Source organism: Onychostoma macrolepis, chromosome 08 (assembly GCF_012432095.1).
Source record: "Onychostoma macrolepis isolate SWU-2019 chromosome 08, ASM1243209v1, whole genome shotgun sequence".
Classification (NCBI taxonomy): domain Eukaryota; kingdom Metazoa; phylum Chordata; class Actinopteri; order Cypriniformes; family Cyprinidae; genus Onychostoma; species Onychostoma macrolepis.
This window is the reverse complement of record NC_081162.1, coordinates 10,489,694-10,508,464: the sequence shown is the minus strand read 5'-3', so window position 1 is coordinate 10,508,464 and position 18,771 is coordinate 10,489,694. Positions and strand designations below refer to the sequence as shown.

Below are 18,771 nucleotides of genomic sequence, written 5' to 3'. Positions count from 1 at the left end.
GGCACGAGTGAGGGGGCTCGGGGGCTCTCATGCTTGTCATATGACACACAGCAGCCACAATACCACTGTATAACTGACATAGGCTTATATTATTATTTTTTTATTCGAAATATTCCCAAAATATATCATGAAATATCTTGATTCTCAAATATGCGTAAGTAAGTGCATTTTGCACCTTTATAGATTATGTTAGTTGATCTATAATGGGCGATAGGCAAAGTAGCCTAATAGTGTAATATTAACTTTGCATAAAAATACGTCTTTTTACTTAAGTACCAGATGTCATACCATAAAATGAGTGTCATACCATAAACATACAATACGACTGAGTTTGTATTTTATGTGGATTTAATAAAATTTTATCAAATTATTCGGTGTGATATGATTCCAAATTTAGGGCGGCCAAAGATTTAGAACATTATTTACTGGGAAAAATAAATTCCTGCTGGTGTTTAACCATTAGTAGCCTATGGTTCTAGAATGTGGCGGTACAGTAGATACAAAAAAAAAAAAAGAAAAAAGATAATACATAAAGAAGTAGACAAAACTGTAGGAGGAGCTTAAATGTGGTGAGAGCAATAACAGGAAAATAATGTTAATGGTTTATCAAGCTTTGATTAGATCCAGTATTGAGTATGGATGCATGAAATAAAGTGCTGCATCAGTCACATCATTAAAGAGTACAATACAGTACAGAGTACATACAGTTCTTAGAATATGTCTAGAAGCAGTTAAATCATCTCCAGTCATTGTTCTGTAATATGACAGTGTGTGCGCATGTGTGTGAAGGAAATAAATGTATAAATAAATAACTTGCAAGGAAAGAGTAGAAACAGAGGAAATAAGAAACTGATCTTAAATAAACCATCCAAAACAACAAAAGTAGATGGCGATATGGATACAGGATGCAATGCAGGCAACTTAAGTAGAAGAAGAAGAAGTGTAAATGTAAAAGTAAAAGTAGAAAAAGGAAGTAGTGGAATATCAGACCCAACGCAAGATTATTTATTGAGAAAATGTTCGTGCTTGTGTATTTGTTGTCATGCTTGACACTCGTCACTGCAGGTAAATTAATGTACTGTCTGATACCTTACACAGTTTCAACCATTTGATGTTTATGGTCACAAATGGTTTTGAATGTCTGCATTTTAAATCCTGTTGGCAGCTTAGGCCAGCATGGATTTTCATGTCACATACTAAATGAAAACATCTAACTTCTATACTTGAAACTATAAAATGTGCATAGCTATTACAGAAGTACAATGCACACATCAGTCAGCCAGCAGAGATTACTGTCTGGGGGCCCTGCATGCTGTTTGGAAACAACATGAATTGTGAAAAGTACTATACAATGAAAAAAGACTCATCTATTTATGGTATTTCTATTTTTGACCTCTATTTTGACCTGATTTCTCTTTGTTTCTGTATTTACAGATGTGATCAGGAATGTACTCACGTAATGGTATAATTTGAGGTCATGCTAATACATGCTTGTCCATGTGTATTCACAGGTTCTCACTCACTGATGGCTTTGGCAACATATATAAATGGACAAACGCCATTTCCTGAGTTCAGTGTTGTGCTGATGTTAGATGATGTGCAAATCGGATATTATGACTCAACAACTTGGAAAGTTGTCTATCGCTCTCACAGTGAATCAAAATACTATGATGAAGAGCAAAGTGATGCTGGTGTTGTACTTCAATATCTGTATGACAACATAAAATATGAGACATTATATTTGATAGATCACTTCAATCACACAGGTTAGTCCAAACAGCAAATTCATAATAACACAATACACTGAATAACAAATACCATGTAACTTTTATGTGTTTATACATAGATAAGCTTTTGGCCAGCTGTACATGTGCTTGAGGCAGTAATCATGAAAAGTAGATTAATTTTAAATTCACCAAATTCACAAGAGACTTGTTGGATGTGAATTGTTGAATGATAAACCAGGTCTACTTAAGTCATGGGATGCTTTTGATCGACAAAATATGGCAGAGTTCACCTTTGACATGGAAAAAAATGAAATGAAGAATAAAATGCAATTAATGATAACATGGGACCAAGCAACACAGCTTCATTCAAAGTTCATGCATCAAAATGTTTATCATCCTATTTGCATTAAAACCTTGCGGAGGTACCTGAGTATGGAGAAGAACAATGTGATGAGAAAAGGTGAGAGAATCAACCTGATTAACTTTAGTATAGATAACATAAGAACAGAAGCAACAAATATGACCCAGACAGCTGTACTGACAGTGTGCCTCTGAATAAATGAATGACTAGGAAGTTTAGCAAGCGTAACACTCTTCGTCCTTTTCTGTAGTGAAACCCAGAGTCAGACTCATGAGGAAGATGCTTTCAGACTCTCAAGGGCTTCAGATCAGCTGTCTGGCCACTGGTTTTTACCCCCGTCACATTAACCTGACCCTGTTCAGAGATGGTCAGCCTGTGGATGATGATCAGATCACAGGAGGAGAGATTCTGCCCAACGGAGACGGAACTTACCAGATGAGGAAGAGTTTGGTGATCAGTGAAGAAGAGCTACGTGAGGAACATAAATACAACTGCACAATGAAGCACCTCAATCTGGACAACAAACTGGACATCACGTTTGGTAAAGAAATAATTCAGTAAAATGCCCCTTTGGAAATGAAATTCGACATAGGTTTAATAACAACAACAACAAAACCAACTTTATCTGTCTGTAGTTTACTTATTTCTTCTTCTTCTTCTGTTTTTAAATCGCTTCACCCCAATTTTAGATGTGGATGAATCTGACCCAGGATCTTTCAGTCTGTCTGTAGTTCTCGGTGTGCTGGTGTGTGTGGCAGTGTTCATCACAACTGCACTCATCATATGGAGGAGGAGATGTGCTGCTGGTAAATGTTCTGTAAACTCAATAAAAAAAAAAAAAAGAAGATGACGACACTCTCTAAGAGTTCAGTGTATGCAGTTTCATGTTTCTGTGGTGTTACTGTTTATTCATACTGGATTAATTGTGTTTTTCCTATTCAGGACAAGGATCTGAGACGTCAAAGAGTGATTACTCCCATACTCCATGTAAGTAACTGTGTTTTATGGAGTGATACAAATTAATCAAAATTTTCATTTCAGACTTAATTTTGAATACGAAAAAATTAAGTTTTTTTTTTTTCTTTCAGCTTCCTTGCGAGATGAAACATAAAAAAGAGAGTCTACATTTATATTCAAACTTAAAAAGTCATAGCATTTGCTTGGTTGATGTCATATGATAATGACATTCAAATTATATTTGATTGAAAAGAACAAAGGAATGTAATATAGACACAGAACAATAGCATATAGTGTATGGTATGCAATATAAAATGTTGAGCCTGTTTGGCCTGAAATCATAATATTGTTTAAGAACATTGTCTCCTGCTGTGTTGTTGTGCAATATTTGTATAATAGTGATTTTATTTTATTATTTTACTTTTTTGTTCACTGTCATTCTGTTGGTTTCAGCTTTGTATGGTTTTATAGACATTTACATGGTTTTTCGGAGTAATTTGGCATGTTTCATAAAAACTTTCAGTGTCATGGGATATTCTTTCCTTTCAGTGTCATGGGATATTCTTCCCTACAGCAACAGGGCACATGACTCATCTAGTGCTACATGACACTGCTTAGGACTCAATATTCTTGAAGTTTATTGTTTTCACTTTCCTTTTGAGACAGCACACAGCATGGAAAAGTTATTGGAAAGAGACTAACAAAGACCTTTGTCCTGTTAATGAGAAATATATTAAAATATTCATAAAATATGTTCAGATGAATGACATTTACAGGTCAAAAGGGGAGCTGACTGCAAGGAAGCAGAACCATAGTGAGGATACACTTGAGCTGTCATCACTTTGTCATTAATCCAGGAACTTAAACTTAGTGTACTTAGTGTAGTGTAGTAGTGTACAGTTACTTTATGGCATCATACAGGTGTTTATGGAACAAGATAATAAAAGACCATCCCTAAAAGATTTCCAAATTGCATTATAATAGATGTATATAGCCTTTTAAACTTACAGAGACTTTGAATTAATCAACATTTCTATTTGGCATATCATAAAAGAAAATGAAATAGCAGACAACTAAAGAGTCCTAAAATATAAGAATAAGTATATATGAAATTCCATATAAAATGAAGGTGAATCACTAATAAAAGCTCCTATTGTAAAGTCATGGCAAAATAAATATATGACCAAAAAAAGTTATTACAATAGTGAAACATCAGAAGAGAAATTTGCTTGACTTTGGGACACAGGAATAAACAACACATTATTCTTTGTCCAGAGATACAAGGTTTAACACAAAGTCCATTAAGCTAAAGCAGAGAAGAAGCAATAGTTAAGAGCAAGCAAGGAACATGGGAAAAGAAAATACAAAAAATATGGAAGGTAACCATCAATGTGCCCTAAAAGAGAATGCTTAAATAATGACGAAAAAAATCAAAACTATTCAAGGAGCTACTTTAGAATTCCAAGGGATTTCTGGAATATATGACACATTAGACACTTACTTAGTAACAGATGTTTCTCAAATATCTGATTAGTATGCAAGTCTTATAGCAAATAGTCAAGATTTAAAATAATAATAATAATAATAATAAAAAGTTTAAGATTTAGAACATTATTTACTGGGAAAAAGAAATTCCTGATGGTATTTAACTACTATGGTTTTGTAGGATGTCGTTGTATAGTAGATTTAAAAAACATATATAAGAAGTAGATAAAATTGTAGGAAGAGCTTAAATGTGATGGTTTATCAAGCTTTGATTAGATAATTGATTATGGATGCATGATATGTGGTGCTGCATCAGTAACATCATTAAAGAGCCATACAGCACAGAATTCTTTGAATATGCATAGAAGCTGTTAAATCATCTCCAGTCAATGTTCTAATTGTTGAAGTGTATGAAAATACACTTTGTTTGCACAGAGAGATACTGTCACATTGGACATCTCGAAAGAGTCATGCTGATATTCATATTGCAGATAAAGAATGTAGAGGTTCACCTGAATGCATCAGGAAAGATTCTAAGTACTCAAATGTATCCAAATGGATCAAAAGACTCAAATAGGGGTCACAGGAGTAGGTATATTCAATTCAATTCAATTCGATTTACATTTATCTGTATAGTGCTTTTCACAATAGAAATAATTGCAAAACAGCTTCACAGAAAATTAAAGTTTCTACATTATATTTAGGAGTACCTTATCAGTGTTGACTACATCAAGGTGATGTCCATATGGCATAAATGTACGGTAAAAATCATCCAGTTAGTTAATGACATGCATTCAAACAAACAGTGAACATTATTAACGGCAATGATTATATTGCGATCATGTTGGTTCATCTGAGGTTCTCTGAGGTGATGGCATCATCTCTTCTCAGGTGTTCAGTCATCTCAGATTTTTGTACGGGTTGGATCTGAGGGTTGGACTGAGGCTTGTGTACAGGTGCATCTCAATAAATTAGAATGTCGTGGAAAAGTTAATTTATTTCAGTAATTCAACTCAAATTGTGAAACTCTTGTATTAAATAAATTCAATGCACACAGACTGAAGTAGTTTAAGTCTTTGGTTCTTTTAATTGTGATGATTTTGGCTCACATTTAACAAAAACCCACCAATTCTCAACAAATTAGAATACTTCATAAGACCAATAAAAATAAAAAATTTTTTTAGTGAATTGTTGGCCTTCTGGAAAGTATGTTCATTTACTGTATATGTACTCAATACTTGTTAGGGGCTCCTTTTGCTTTAATTACTGCCTCAATTCGGCGTGGCATGGAGGTGATCAGTTTGTGGCACTGCTGAGGTGGTATGGAAGCCCAGGTTTCTTTGACAGTGGCCTTCAGTTCATCTGCATTTTTTGGTCTCTTGTTTCTCATTTTCCTCTTGACAATACCCCATAGATTCTCTATGGGGTTCAGGTCTGGTGAGTTTGCTGGCCAGTCAAGCACACCAACACCATGGTCATTTAACCAACTTTTAGTGCTTTTGGCAGTGTGGGCAGGTGCCAAATCCTGCTGGAAAATGAAATCAGCATCTTCAAAAAGCTGGTCAGCAGAAGTGCTCCAAAATTTCTTGGTAAATGGGTGCAGTGACTTTGGTTTTCAAAAAACACAATGGACCAACACCAGCAGATGACATTGCACCCCAAATCATCACAGACTGTGGAAACTTAACACTGGACTTCAAGCAACTTGGGCTATGAACTTCTCCACCCTTCCTCCAGACTCTAGGACCTTGGTTTCTAAATGAAATACAAAACTTGCTCTCATCTGAAAAGAGGACTTTGGACCACTGGGCAACAGTCCAGTTCTTAGCCCAGGTAAGACGCCTCTGACGTTGTCTGTGGTTCAGGAGTGGCTTAACAAGAGGAATACGACAACTGTAGCCAAATTCCTTGACATGTCTGTGTGTGGTGGCTCTTGATGCCTTGACCCCAGCCTCAGTCCATTCCTTGTGAAGTTCACTCAAATTCTTGAATCGATTTTGCTTGACAATCCTCATAAAGCTGCAGTTCTCTCGATTGGTTGTGCATCTTTTTCTTCCACACTTTTTCCTTCCACTCAACTTTCTGTTAACATGCTTGGATACAGCACTCTGTGAACAGCCAGCTTCTTTGGCAATGAATGTTTGTGGCTTACCCTCCTTGTGAAGGGTGTCAATTATTTTCTTCTGGACAACTGTCAGATCAGCAGTCTTCCCCATGATTGTGTAGCCCAGTGAACCAAACTGAGAGACCATTTTGAAGGCTCAGGAAACCTTTACAGGTGTTTTGAGTTGATTAGCTGATTGGCATGTCACCATATTCTAATTTGTTGAGAATTGGTGGGTTTTTGTTAAATGTAAGCCAAAATCATCACAATTAAAAGAACCAAAGACTTAAACTACTTCAGTCTGTGTGCACTGAATTTATTTAATACACGAGTTTCACAATTTGAGTTGAATTACTGAAATAAATGAACTTTTCCAAGACATTCTAATTTATTGAGATGTACCTGTAATTCCTAGTTACCTCGGAATTACCTGTACCTGTACCTGCCCGTGGCAGAAACAGAGAAGCAAATAGAGAAAAATTATAGAGAAAAAATTATGTGTTCAACCCAAGCAAAAAAACGTGCATTATCAGGAAGGCTATTCCAGAGTTTGGGTGCCAAATACAAAAAAGCTCTACCTCCTTTAGTGGACTTTGCTATCCTAGGTACTACCAAAAGTCTTGAGATTTGCAGCCTTAGGGAGCATGATTATAGCGTGATAGAAGACTAGTTAGGTACGCAGGAGCTAAACCATTTAGGGCCTTATAAGTAAGTAGTAATATTTTGTAACTGATACGGTACTTAATAGGTAGCCTGTGCAGAGATTGTAAAATTGGGGTAGCCTAATATGATCATATTTTCTTGACCTGGTAAGAACTCTAGCAGCTGCATCTTGGACTACCTGTAGCTTGTTGAAGATGCAGGACAACCACCTAGCAGTGCATTACAATTGTAACGGGGCGACTGAGATGAGAGACGTGCGGATCCATATGCAAAGCTTTATTTAAAGATGTGGTCATAAAACTGGCAAGGGGTCAGACAATGGAAAACAGGTATATAGAGGACAAGACTAAAGAGTAACCCAAAGACAGGCGTAGCTCAGTCGACGGTGAAAGTAATCCAGAGGGCAAGGGAAACAAACGGGTAATCCACAAACAAGCACTAATCCAGGCAAGGAGCAGACAGAGTCCAAACGACAAGACAAGAGATAAATCCAAGACAGGCAGGTGATCAGGAAACAGGTTATCAGGCGAAACTGGACATGACTAAACTAGACTAGAGCTAGGAACTGGGAATTAGACACTAGAACAAGGAACTGTCTCCGTAAAGATGCTATCGCTAGGAGAGAGATAAACGCAAACAATACTTGGCCCTGAATGATGGTCTGGGCCTCATATTTATAGTGTGTATGATTGGTTGCAGGTGAGAGTGAAATCAGTGAAGTGGAGCATGGGAAATGTACTGTAGTCTGGGGTGACGAGCAGATGGAAGACCAAAGGGCAGGATTTGTGACAACAATAGTCCAGACTTGAGGTCATGAATGCATGAACTAGCTTTTCTGCACAAGAAACAGGTAGCATGTTCCGTAGCTTGGCAATGTTTCTAAGATGGAAGAATACTTTTTTTGTAACATTTAAAGGTTACACTTTATTTCGATAGTCCACTTTAGACATTCTACTAACTATAAGTAACTTTGTAACTTTATGTCAACTAATTCTCATTCATTTGCAACTACATGTCTACTAACTCTCAGGGTAGGTTTAGGTTTAGTAGAATAAGTTGACATCTACTTGCAAAGTTTCTCATAGTCAGTATGTTGTGGGCCCATCAAAATAAAATGTTAGAAGATATTAAGCAGACAGTCTACTAATACGCTAATGAGTGCTAGTTGACATGTAGTTGCAAAGTTACTTACTGTTAGTAGAATGTCTAAAGTGGACTATCGAAATGAAGTGTTTAAAAAAAATTAAAAAATGATTTTCAAAAGACAACTTGCTGTCTAATATAACACCCACATTTTTGACTGTAGGGGAAGTAACAGTACATCCGTCTAGATGCAGATTGTAATCTTTTTTTTTTGGTCCAATAAATAATATCTTTGTCTTATCCGAATTTAATAAGAGAAAATTATTGGTCATCCAATCTTTTACATTTTTAGCACTTTAGATATTTTAAAATTTTTATCTGGTCTTGTTGAAATGTATAGTTAATCATCAGCATAACAGTGGAAACTAGGGGTGTCAACGTTAACGCGTTAACGCATTAACGCATTAACGCATGCGATTAATCCAAAATATTTAACGCGTTAATATTTTTTTAAACGCAGATTAATCGTTTGATAAGGTTTGACTCCAACTTCTTCCCATCATCGCAGCGCGGAAGGTTATCTATCATTGTGTGACGAGGGTACAGCACCATTGTTGCCAGGGTAACGGCACAAGTGGGCTATTTTGAAAATACAGTCGCGGGAAAAATGACAGAGCGGGTTGCGTTTTTTTGGGCTACTTTTTTTAATGTACCGCGGCCTCCCAAAGTGTATATAGACAAATAAAAATTAAAATAGATCCTTTTACTAATGTGTATTATACTTGAAATGTATCCCTGGCAACTTAAGAATGAAGAGGCGGTTGTAACATCAAACAACATGAGTTTCAGCCAGAGCAGCAGAAATAAACATGACAACAGCCACTATAGATTATATAAGATAATTAACACACGATTACGATAGGATATGGTCTGTATGTGATTTTCTTGAGATTGAATGTGTACATCTGAAATGCTAATTTGTGCAGCAATATAAATAGCATATTTTAACAACAATAAACGACCGAATTCCACATGTGATCGCAAAAGGAAGTTATTACAAACACTGGTTTGAAGTGAGTTCTGAGTAAAAGTGTACTATTAATCTCATAAATTGTTTTATGTAGCATGATGCTAATATTAGCTCTAATGCAGCTGCAGAACAGGTCCAATTCTTCTTCATAATGCATTTTGTCATAATACATAAGGTCCCAAGAAAATGATTTTTTGTATTTATTTAGAAATACTTTTGATAATAGTTGGGTAAATGTATACTGGGATTGAAGCGATGTGGCTTGGTAAACGTTTTATTACCAGTATAAAGGCTGATAATGGCTGAACAAAAACAAAAGAATAATGATAAAAGAATAATAAGGATTATGTATCATACCTGGCTGAAGTGTGAAAGGTTCTGTTTCCTTAAACTAGTTACATGCATTTCTTTTTCAACACATTTACAGGTAAATCCTAGTATTTTAAATTTGCGATTAATCATGATTAATCACAGCCCGTGACTGTGATTAACGGGATTAAATTTTTTAATCGATTGACAGTACTAGTGGAAACTAATCGTGTGTTTTCTAATAATATTACCAAGGGGCAACATATATACTGAAAATAGCAGAGGGCCTAAAACAGATCCTTGTGGCACTCCATACGTTACTGGCGTTAATTGAGATGATTGCCCATTTACATAAACAAAGTGATAATGGTTGGACAGGTAGGATCTAAACCATCTTAAAGCCTGCCATTGAATATCCGTGTAGTTTTGTAATCGATCTATGAGTATGTCATGATCTATCGTGTCAAACACAGCAAATAAAGTAGATCGCTTCAGTGGACAGTTCGTGAGAACGTAGAACAGGCATCCTCAAATCTGGCCCACTCCTGCAGAGTTTAGCTCTAACCCTAATCAAACACACCTGAGCATGCTAATCATCTTCAAGATCATTAGGAAAAAAAACACAGGTAGGTGAGTTTGATCAGGGTTGGAGTTAAACTCTGCAGCAGATTGGCCCTCCATGGAAAGATTTGAGGAACCCTGATGTAGAATCTCCTACCACTCGAATGGGTGGGTGATGAAGGCTAGCAGAAGCCGCGACCGCGGCAGTGGAGACGATGCCGGCAAGGCAGCTCGCTAATCCGAGGGAGATGCAGAGAAATCCACTAGAGAGTCCACAGAGACCCAGGGACGGCGGACGCCGAGATAAGTCCACCTGAGCGCACAGAAGGGAGCAGGAAAACAAACTTGCAGCTACGAGCACTCGAGCCTGAACGAGACAAGACAGGACAGGTAACAATACAACCTATGGCAGTCAGAACAATGGTATAAACCACAACAGTCTGACAAAAGACAGCGAAACACTGAGAGCTATTAAAGGGGAAGATAACTAGATGAACAAGAACCAGGTGTGAGAGAAGATGAGCTAACAAACAGGGAAACAAGGGGGGTGGAGACACAACAACACGGATAAAGAGCATGTGGCGAGCTGTCAAAACAAAGCCACGCACCCAACACAACACACCGCACATACACAGACACAGCAAAGATACAGGTGATCAGACCCGAGACCCGACAGCCTTGGTCTGAAGCAAGAAGCAAGTCATTTGTAATTTTAACAAGTGCAGTTTATGTGCTATGATGGGGCCTGAAACCTGACTGAGATATTAATGTCAATATGTAATATACAAAGGAGTGGTAGTAGGATTTTGCTGGGTACAAGTCCATGTAAGAATAGCTGGAAATGAAAGGGATGAGTTGGCAAAATAAATAAAAAATATATAAAAAAAATGGTTGTAAAACAAATATATAAATAATTAAATTACAAGGAAAGAGTAGGAATAGAGGAAATAAGAAATTGATGTTAATTAAATAAACCAGCCATAACAACAAAGTAGGTGGCGATATGGACACAGAATGCAATATAGGCAACCCAAGTAAAAGAAAAAGAAGAAGAGAAAAAGTAAAAGTAGAAGAAGGAAGTATGGGGGATATTGGACCCAACACCAGATTATTTATGGAAAAAATGTTTGTGCTTGTGTATTTGTTGTCATGCTTGACGTTCGTCAGAGCAGGTAGGATAGTTTACTGTCTGATACCTTATTCACTTTCACCCATTTAATGTTTATGGTCACAAATGGTTTTGAATGTCTGCATATATTAAATCCTATTGACAGTTTAGGTCAGCACAGATTTTCATGTACTAAGTGAAAACTACTATAATTAAAACTACTGCATGTAACACTGTAAAATGTACACAGCTATTACATGGGAATCCAGAAATACAAACCACAGATGCACACATCAGTCAACCTGCAGAGATTACTGTCTGGGGGTACTGCAAATCTGTTTTGAAACAACATGGATTGTGAAAAGCACTATACAATTAAAAAATGACTCATCTATTTATTGTATTTATATTTGACCACTTTTTCTGTCTTTAAAGATGCGATCAGGAATGTATTTATGTAATGGTAAATTTGAGGTCACGCTATTATTGAATGCTTTCCCTTGTGTATTCACAGGTTCTCACTCACTGATGGCTTTGGCAACATATATAAATGGACAAACACCATTTCCTGAGTTCAGTGTTGTGCTGATGTTGGATGATGTGCAAATAGCATATTATGACTCAACCACATGGAAACCTGTCTATCGCTCTCACAGTGAATCAAAATATTATGATGAAGAGCAAAGGGATGCTGGTGTTGTATTTCAGTATATTTATAACAACCTGAAAAATTGGGAATTACATTGTAAGGATCGATTAAATCACACAGATGACACAGGTTAGTCTAAGCAATGAATTAATACCAGACAAAATTTTCACTGCATCTTATATTGTGCTATGTCGGTGAAGGCCAGTAGGATTTAATTAAATTTCTTTCCATTCACATACAGTGTTACATGTTACTCAGAGACTTGTTGGATGTGAATTATTGAACAATGATGAACCAGGTTTATTTAAGTCTTGGGATGCTTTTGATGGACAAAATATTGGGGATCTCACATTTGACATGGGAAAAAATGAAATCCACAACACAATGCAATGGGGAATAGCATGGGAGCAAGGAAAGCAGCTTCATGTAAAGTTCGTTCTTCAAAATGTTTATCACCCTATTTGCATTAAAACCTTGCGGCGGTACCTGAACGTGGAAAAGAACAATGTCATGAGAAAAGGTGAGTGACTTATGCTGATTAACCTAAGTATGGACCAGTCAGCAGTGCTGACAGAAAATACCTTTGCCTTTGATTGCTTTATGAATTATGATTAGCATAAATTAATAACTAAAGCAATAAACTTAACTTAGTTTTACAAAAGTAACATTTTTATGTAGTGAAGCCCAGAGTCAGACTCATGAGGAAGACGCTCTCAGATTCTCAAGGGCTTCAGATCAGCTGTCTGGCCACTGGTTTTTACCCCCGTCACATTAACCTGACCCTGTTCAGAGATGGTCAGCCTGTGGATGATGATCAGATCACAGGAGGAGAGATTCTGCCCAACGGAGACGGAACTTACCAGATGAGGAAGAGTTTGATGATCAGTGAAGAAAAGCTACGTGAGGAACATAAATACAACTGTTCAATGAAGCACCTCAATCTGGACAACAAACTGGACATTACATTTGGTAAAGAAAAACTAACAAACATTCAAGCAATGCAGCTTTTGAGTACATTAAAACCAAATCAAACAGTATATTTAGTAATCAAAATGATTAATTAAAACAGGTCTACTTTGAATAAGGTAAAAATCTTTTTCATATAGGATTTTATTCTCCAGTTTAATTTATTTTACCTTAATTTCAGATGTGGCTGAATCTGACCCAGGATCATCTACGCAGTCTGTAGTTTTCAGTGTGCTGGTGTTCATGTGTGTGGTTGTTTTCATCATAACTGTACTCATCGTATGGAGGAAGAGACAGGCTGCTGGTAAATGATCTGTTCAGTCCAGTTCATTACATGTAATTCTGTTTAAACATTCACATACACAGTTTTGTGTTTCTGTAGTATTTACTATAACTGTGTCATTCTTGTTCAGGACGAGGATCTGAGACATCACAGAATAAATACTATCCTACTCCATGTGAGTACACTGTGTTTTAAAGTATTTACAATAAAAAAATTTACAAGTAATGGGCATTCAGCAGCAATTTAATTTGAGAAACTTGTAACTAAAGAATTTTTTTTTTTTTTTCAGCTTCTGCCTCTAATGAAAAGTGAGTCTATGTTAGGTAAAAAAAACAAGGTCAAGACTATACCTAAAATATCTTAGCATTTGCTTGGTGGATGCCATTTGGGTTATGTTGATAACGACGATAATGACGAGTGAAAAGATGGAAAATGAAGGAATGTAATAGGTACACAACAATAACAAATTATTGCAGCTGTATTTCTTGCTGGTAAGGTAATATATTTTTGTCTTTAGAAATGTCTCAAACTTGATTGGAGAATAGCATTGAATTTTGTTTGTTTGTTTGTTATCACCAAATTGCATTTGATATTTGATCAATGGAAATATATGTTTTAATTAAAATCCCAGAAAATGTAACCTGAATATAATGTATACAGGTGCATCTCAATGTTGTGGAAAAGTTCATTTATTTCAGTAATTCAACTCAAATTGTGAAACTCGTGTATTAAATAAATTCAATGCACACAGACTGAAGTAGTTTAAGTCTTTGGTTCTTTTAATTGTGGTGATTTTAGCTCACATTTAACAAAAACCCACCAATTAGAATACTTCATAAACATTTTTAGTGAGTTGTTGGCCTTCTGGAAAGTACGTTCATTTACTGTATATGTACTCAATACTTGGTAGGGGCTCCTTTTGCTTTAATTACTGCCTCAATTCGGCGTGGCATGGAAGTGATCAGTTTGTGGCACTGCTGAGGTGGTATGGAAGCCCAGGTTTTTTTGACAGTGGCCTTCAGTTCATCTGCATTTTTTGGTCTCTTGCTTCTCATTTTCCTCTTGACAATACCCCATAGATTCTCTATGGGGTTCAGGTCTGGTGAGTTTGCTGGCCAGTCAAGCACACCAACACCATGGTCATTTAACCAACTTTTCGTGCTTTTGGCAGTGTGGGCAGGTGCCAAATCCTGCTGGAAAATGAAAACAGCATCTTCAAAAAGCTGGTCAGCAGAAGTGCTCCAAAATTTCTTGGTAAATGGGTGCAGTGACTTTGGTTTTCAAAAAACACAATGGACCAACACCAGCAGATGACTGCACCCCAAATCATCACAGACTGTGGAAACTTAACACTGGACTTCAAGCAACTTGGGCTATGAGCTTCACCCATCCTCCAGATTCTGGGACCTTGGTTTCTAAATGAAATATAAAACTTGCTCTCATCTGAAAAGAGGACTTTGGACCACTGGGCAACAGTCCAGTTCTTCTTCTCCTTAGCCCAGGTAAGACGCCTCTGACGTTGTCTGTGGTTCAGGAGTGGCTTAACAAGAGGAATATGACAACTGTAGCCAAATTCCTTATGTGTGGTGGCTCTTGATGCCTTGACCCCAGCCTCAGCCCATTTCTTGTGAAATTCACCCAAATTCTTGAATCGATTTTGCTTGACAATCCTCATAATGCTGCGGTTCTCTCGGTTGGTTGTGCATCTTTTTCTTCCACACTTTTTCCTTCCACTCAACTTTCTGTTAACGTGCTTGGATACAGCACTCTGTGAACAGCCAGCTTCTTTGGCAATGAATGTTTGTGGTTTACCCTCCTTGTGAAGGGTGTCAATGATTGTCTTCTGGACAACTGTCAGATCAGCAGTCTTCCCCATGATTGTGTAGCCTAGTGAACCAAACTGAGAGACCATTTTGAAGGCTCAGGAAACCTTTGCAGGTGTTTTGAGTTGATTAACTGATTGGCATGTCACCATGTTCTAATTTGTTGAAATAGTGAATTGGTGGGTTTTTGTTAAATGGGAGCCAAAATCATCACAATTAAAAGAACCAAAGACTTAAACAACTTCAGTCTGTGTGCATTGAATTTATTTAATACACGAGTTTCACAATTTGAGTTGAATTACTGAAATAAATGAACTTTTCCACAACATTCTAATTTATTGAGATGCACCTGTATTTCCCAATGTGCAGGTTTCTTAATTAAGTTTCAAGAACCACTGTACTACTTTTGAAGGATCTAAGGATCCTCAAATGCAAACTGTGTGTGTTGCTTCAAGAGTGTGTTGCTAAGTTTTAATTTCTTTCTTTTATATTCATTGATTCTTTATTGATTAATTAATTAATTAATTGATTCATACATAATCATTTATCATTTAATTGTTTTATGATTGCATTTAATCATATATAATAATAATCATATATATATATATATATATATATATATATATATATAATCATTTTAACCATTTATATACTAATTTCATTTATTCATTAATTGATTAGTCATTTATATTACACTATATTGTTGTTTTTTATATATTATTTTTCCATTGTTGTTTAGTCTTATGACTGTGTGTTTCAAGGGCAGTTTGTCTTCATGAATAAGAGATAAGAGGGAATGCTCATGGAAATTCAAGGTCAGATGAAATCTGAGCATTGAGACATACTCAACTGATTCAATAAACTTTTTTATCATCATCACTTCGTCTCCTGCTTCTGCTATTCACTGGCTTTACTCAGTCAACTTCTTGCAGAAGAATATTAATAGAGCTTTGGTTATTTTGGGTAACAGACAAGACTTGCTGTTAACGGGTTTTGGGTATTAGGCAGTTTTGCTGACAAGTTGTTCTGTTACCAGACAAAATGGATATTTTCTGACAGGGTCTGCCATCTGGGGCTGGATCTTAAATATCTGGCAGGGAGGCATGATCACTGTGTGTGTATTAGCCGTTAGTTAGTGTGCTACACTCTAAGAAAATTCTGTAAAAATAGGGCACAATCTACTATTTTAATGTGAAGGAATTTTATGTATAGATTTTTCACAGGTTTTTTTTTACCTGGATTTCAAATTACGTATTGTATTTTGTGTTTTCGGGTTACAGGGTTACAATGGATAATGAATAATGGACAATGGATAATGTCCTGGAAAATTACTAGTACCTTTTCCATTTTTCTAGATATTGTTCTTACATTGTAATAACTGATCAACAATCGCAGGTACAAGCTACTAACACAAAGTGTTAATTCACGTGAGGTGTGTAGCCTACTGCTAGGCATCTTTGGTTTCCTCTTGTGTAATTTGGATGGAAAATGTGTGCCTTTTTATTGTTTGAATCACTTATCAAAAGTTGCTAAAAGTTGCCAAATAAATTGTAAAATTAACTAAATTTGTTGCTAGGTGCTTTTGGAAGAAAAAGTTACTAGGGTAGTGTGAAAAGTTGCTAAATTTGGCAAAAAAATTGCTAAATTGGCAACTACTCTCTCATACCTTAGCGACGCCCCTCATATTGGTGTGAAACTGATATCAGAGACTGAAGACATGACAATTCACGCACACCAACAGGTGGCAGTAAGTGCTTTGTTACACGCCAAAAAACGAAGACGAAAAAACAACAACAAACTGTTGATAACGGACAATAATCACGATAAGAGGACACTCTTAAAAGTAGCGCACCTCACCTGTACTTTTTTGTTCTGAGCCACTGGTGTTAATTATTTGAGAGAATGCTTATTCTTGTGTGCATGTTGTCATTTTGGCCAGTTGTTAACTCAGGAATGTTAGTGGTGCTATCCTGTATATTTCCAACCATATGGTGAGCACGGTCACAAATCTGTGTTTTTGAATGTCTGTGCACTAAATCTTGCTGCAAATACTAGCTTGGTTTTTGCTGGTTAAGTTTTTGGGGAATAGTGCAGTTTTGAGAATCTTTCCTTTGGAAAATACTGGTTAGGTTGTTTAGTGCCTAATTAATTTAAAAAGACGTGACTTTTGAAAATTTGTAAAGTCATGCAAACAATTTTTGGCTAATTACTTAGTAGTCTTTGACTTTTAGTAAACATCTTATAGCTGTTTTTACGCTTGAGTTTTTTGTTGTTGTTGTTTTCTTTTTGCAGAGGCTGTTTGCATTAGATGTTATTTACACGAAGTACAAACAGCGGAGGGACACTAAGTGCAAATAGCCACCACTAAGTGTAAAATGTGTTTAGATGCTATTTATAATTAGTGTTTTATGAGAGATAGGATTTGCACTTCAGTGCAAGTGCAAATGTTCAGTTTAGTACATTATAAAACAGTAATGCCCTAATAACAACATAATCAGTGTATGATTATTTTTATTAACATAATACATTGATGTTGACCTTATGTGTCCCTATAACTAAACCCCACCCTTAGACCTACTCCTACTGAACCTGTGGATCAGTAAAGGTATTCTTGAAGGTCCGAGAAGGGAGACACGTTTTTTGAGTATTCAGTATGAGCTGCATGCCTTGTTGTCGATGTGCATTGCAGTTCATGTAAACAGCCTTTGACAACAAGTCAAGCAATTGTTTTCTTTCCACAGCCTTTGGATTTTCTAACCAAACAAATAAAAATAACTTGATGGTTTCTGGCCTCTGTGTCCCTTTCTGTAGAGGTTTGCAGGAATGCCAATTTGTATCTACAGTAATGATGTAATTTGACATTGTACTAATATTATATGCTTGTCCATGTGTATCCGCAGGTTCTCACTCACTGATGGCTTTGGCAACATATATAGTTGGACAAACACAATTTCCTGAGTTCAGTGTTGTGCTGATGTTGGATGATGTGCAAATAGCGTATTATGACTCAACCACGTGGAAACCTGTCTATCGCTCTCACAGTGATTCAAAATACTATGATGAGCAAAGTGATGCTGGTGTTGTATTGCGTGATATGTATTATGATATGAAAGATCGAGCCTTTTATCTTAAGGAGCACCAAAATCACACAGATGGTGAGAGCTATAGACTACATATCAATATCAACACACAAAATATTTAATAACACATGTAGCTTTTATGTGTTTATTATTATTTTTTCTTAAAATCAATAATCTAATTTGTGTCATTGTACTCTTTAGTACATGTAGCTTTTTGGCTTCTACATAATTTTTTCCTTTTTTTACATTTTATATTGTACTATGTTATTGAAGAATAATACATCTTTACTTTTGTTTCATTCATTTGAAGGTGTACATGTTCATCAGAGACTTGTTGGATGTGAACTTTTGTACAGCAATAAACCAGGTCAACTTCATTACTGGGATGCTTTCGGTGGACAAAATATGGAGGAGTTTATTTTTGACATAGGAAAACATACTATCCAGATAAAAATGCTGTGGGTGATAACATGGAACCAACTAAAACGTGTTCATGAAAACTTTATGTATGAAAATGTTTATCATCCTATTTGCATTAAAACTTTGAGAAGGTACCTGAATATGGAGAAGAACAATGTGCTG

At 36.3% G+C, this 18,771-nt stretch overlaps 2 protein-coding genes across 4 annotated transcripts; both read left to right on the top strand.

The window, feature by feature from the left end:
- The first annotated feature begins 963 nt into the window (after window positions 1-963).
- Window positions 964-3,741, top strand: LOC131546379 (major histocompatibility complex class I-related gene protein-like). Of its 2 annotated transcripts, XM_058785936.1 has the most exons (8): window positions 966-1,065; window positions 1,247-1,376; window positions 1,512-1,766; window positions 1,966-2,187; window positions 2,339-2,629; window positions 2,778-2,894; window positions 3,031-3,075; window positions 3,177-3,741. In XM_058785936.1, the coding sequence occupies exons 2-8, from the start codon at window positions 1,310-1,312 to the stop codon at window positions 3,197-3,199; spliced, it is 1,020 nt and encodes a 339-aa protein (XP_058641919.1). In that variant the 5' UTR covers window positions 966-1,065; window positions 1,247-1,309; the 3' UTR covers window positions 3,200-3,741. The 2 variants fall into 2 exon arrangements, with proteins under 2 accessions (XP_058641920.1, XP_058641919.1); XM_058785937.1 differs by lacking the exon at window positions 1,247-1,376 and having other exon boundaries at window positions 964-1,065.
- Window positions 3,742-10,461: 6,720 nt separating this feature from the next.
- LOC131546378 (major histocompatibility complex class I-related gene protein-like) lies at window positions 10,462-18,199 on the top strand. 2 transcript variants are annotated; one of them, XM_058785934.1, is made up of 8 exons: window positions 10,462-11,452; window positions 11,903-12,166; window positions 12,279-12,557; window positions 12,755-13,006; window positions 13,185-13,307; window positions 13,417-13,461; window positions 13,576-13,594; window positions 18,010-18,199. In XM_058785934.1, the coding sequence occupies exons 1-8, from the start codon at window positions 11,284-11,286 to the stop codon at window positions 18,065-18,067; spliced, it is 1,209 nt and encodes a 402-aa protein (XP_058641917.1). In that variant the 5' UTR covers window positions 10,462-11,283; the 3' UTR covers window positions 18,068-18,199. The 2 variants fall into 2 exon arrangements, with proteins under 2 accessions (XP_058641917.1, XP_058641916.1); XM_058785933.1 differs by having other exon boundaries at window positions 12,716-13,006.
- The last annotated feature ends 572 nt before the right edge of the window (window positions 18,200-18,771 follow it).

What these genes read in the sequence shown, in the direction of transcription:
- LOC131546378 (XM_058785933.1), top strand. Translation starts at nt 11,284, where the DNA reads ATGGACACAGAATGCAATATAGGCAACCCAAGTAAAAGAAAAAGAAGA. An exon ending in CTTGACGTTCGTCAGAGCAG is followed by an intron (nt 11,453 to 11,902) that starts GTAGGATAGTTT and finishes GTGTATTCACAG; the next exon opens with GTTCTCACTCACTGATGGCT. An exon ending in CAAACTGGACATTACATTTG is followed by an intron (nt 13,007 to 13,184) that starts GTAAAGAAAAAC and finishes CCTTAATTTCAG; the next exon opens with ATGTGGCTGAATCTGACCCA.
- LOC131546379 (XM_058785936.1), top strand. Translation starts at nt 1,310, where the DNA reads ATGCTGTTTGGAAACAACATGAATTGTGAAAAGTACTATACAATGAAA. An exon ending in AGATCACTTCAATCACACAG is followed by an intron (nt 1,767 to 1,965) that starts GTTAGTCCAAAC and finishes ATGATAAACCAG; the next exon opens with GTCTACTTAAGTCATGGGAT. An exon ending in GAGGAGGAGATGTGCTGCTG is followed by an intron (nt 2,895 to 3,030) that starts GTAAATGTTCTG and finishes TTTCCTATTCAG; the next exon opens with GACAAGGATCTGAGACGTCA.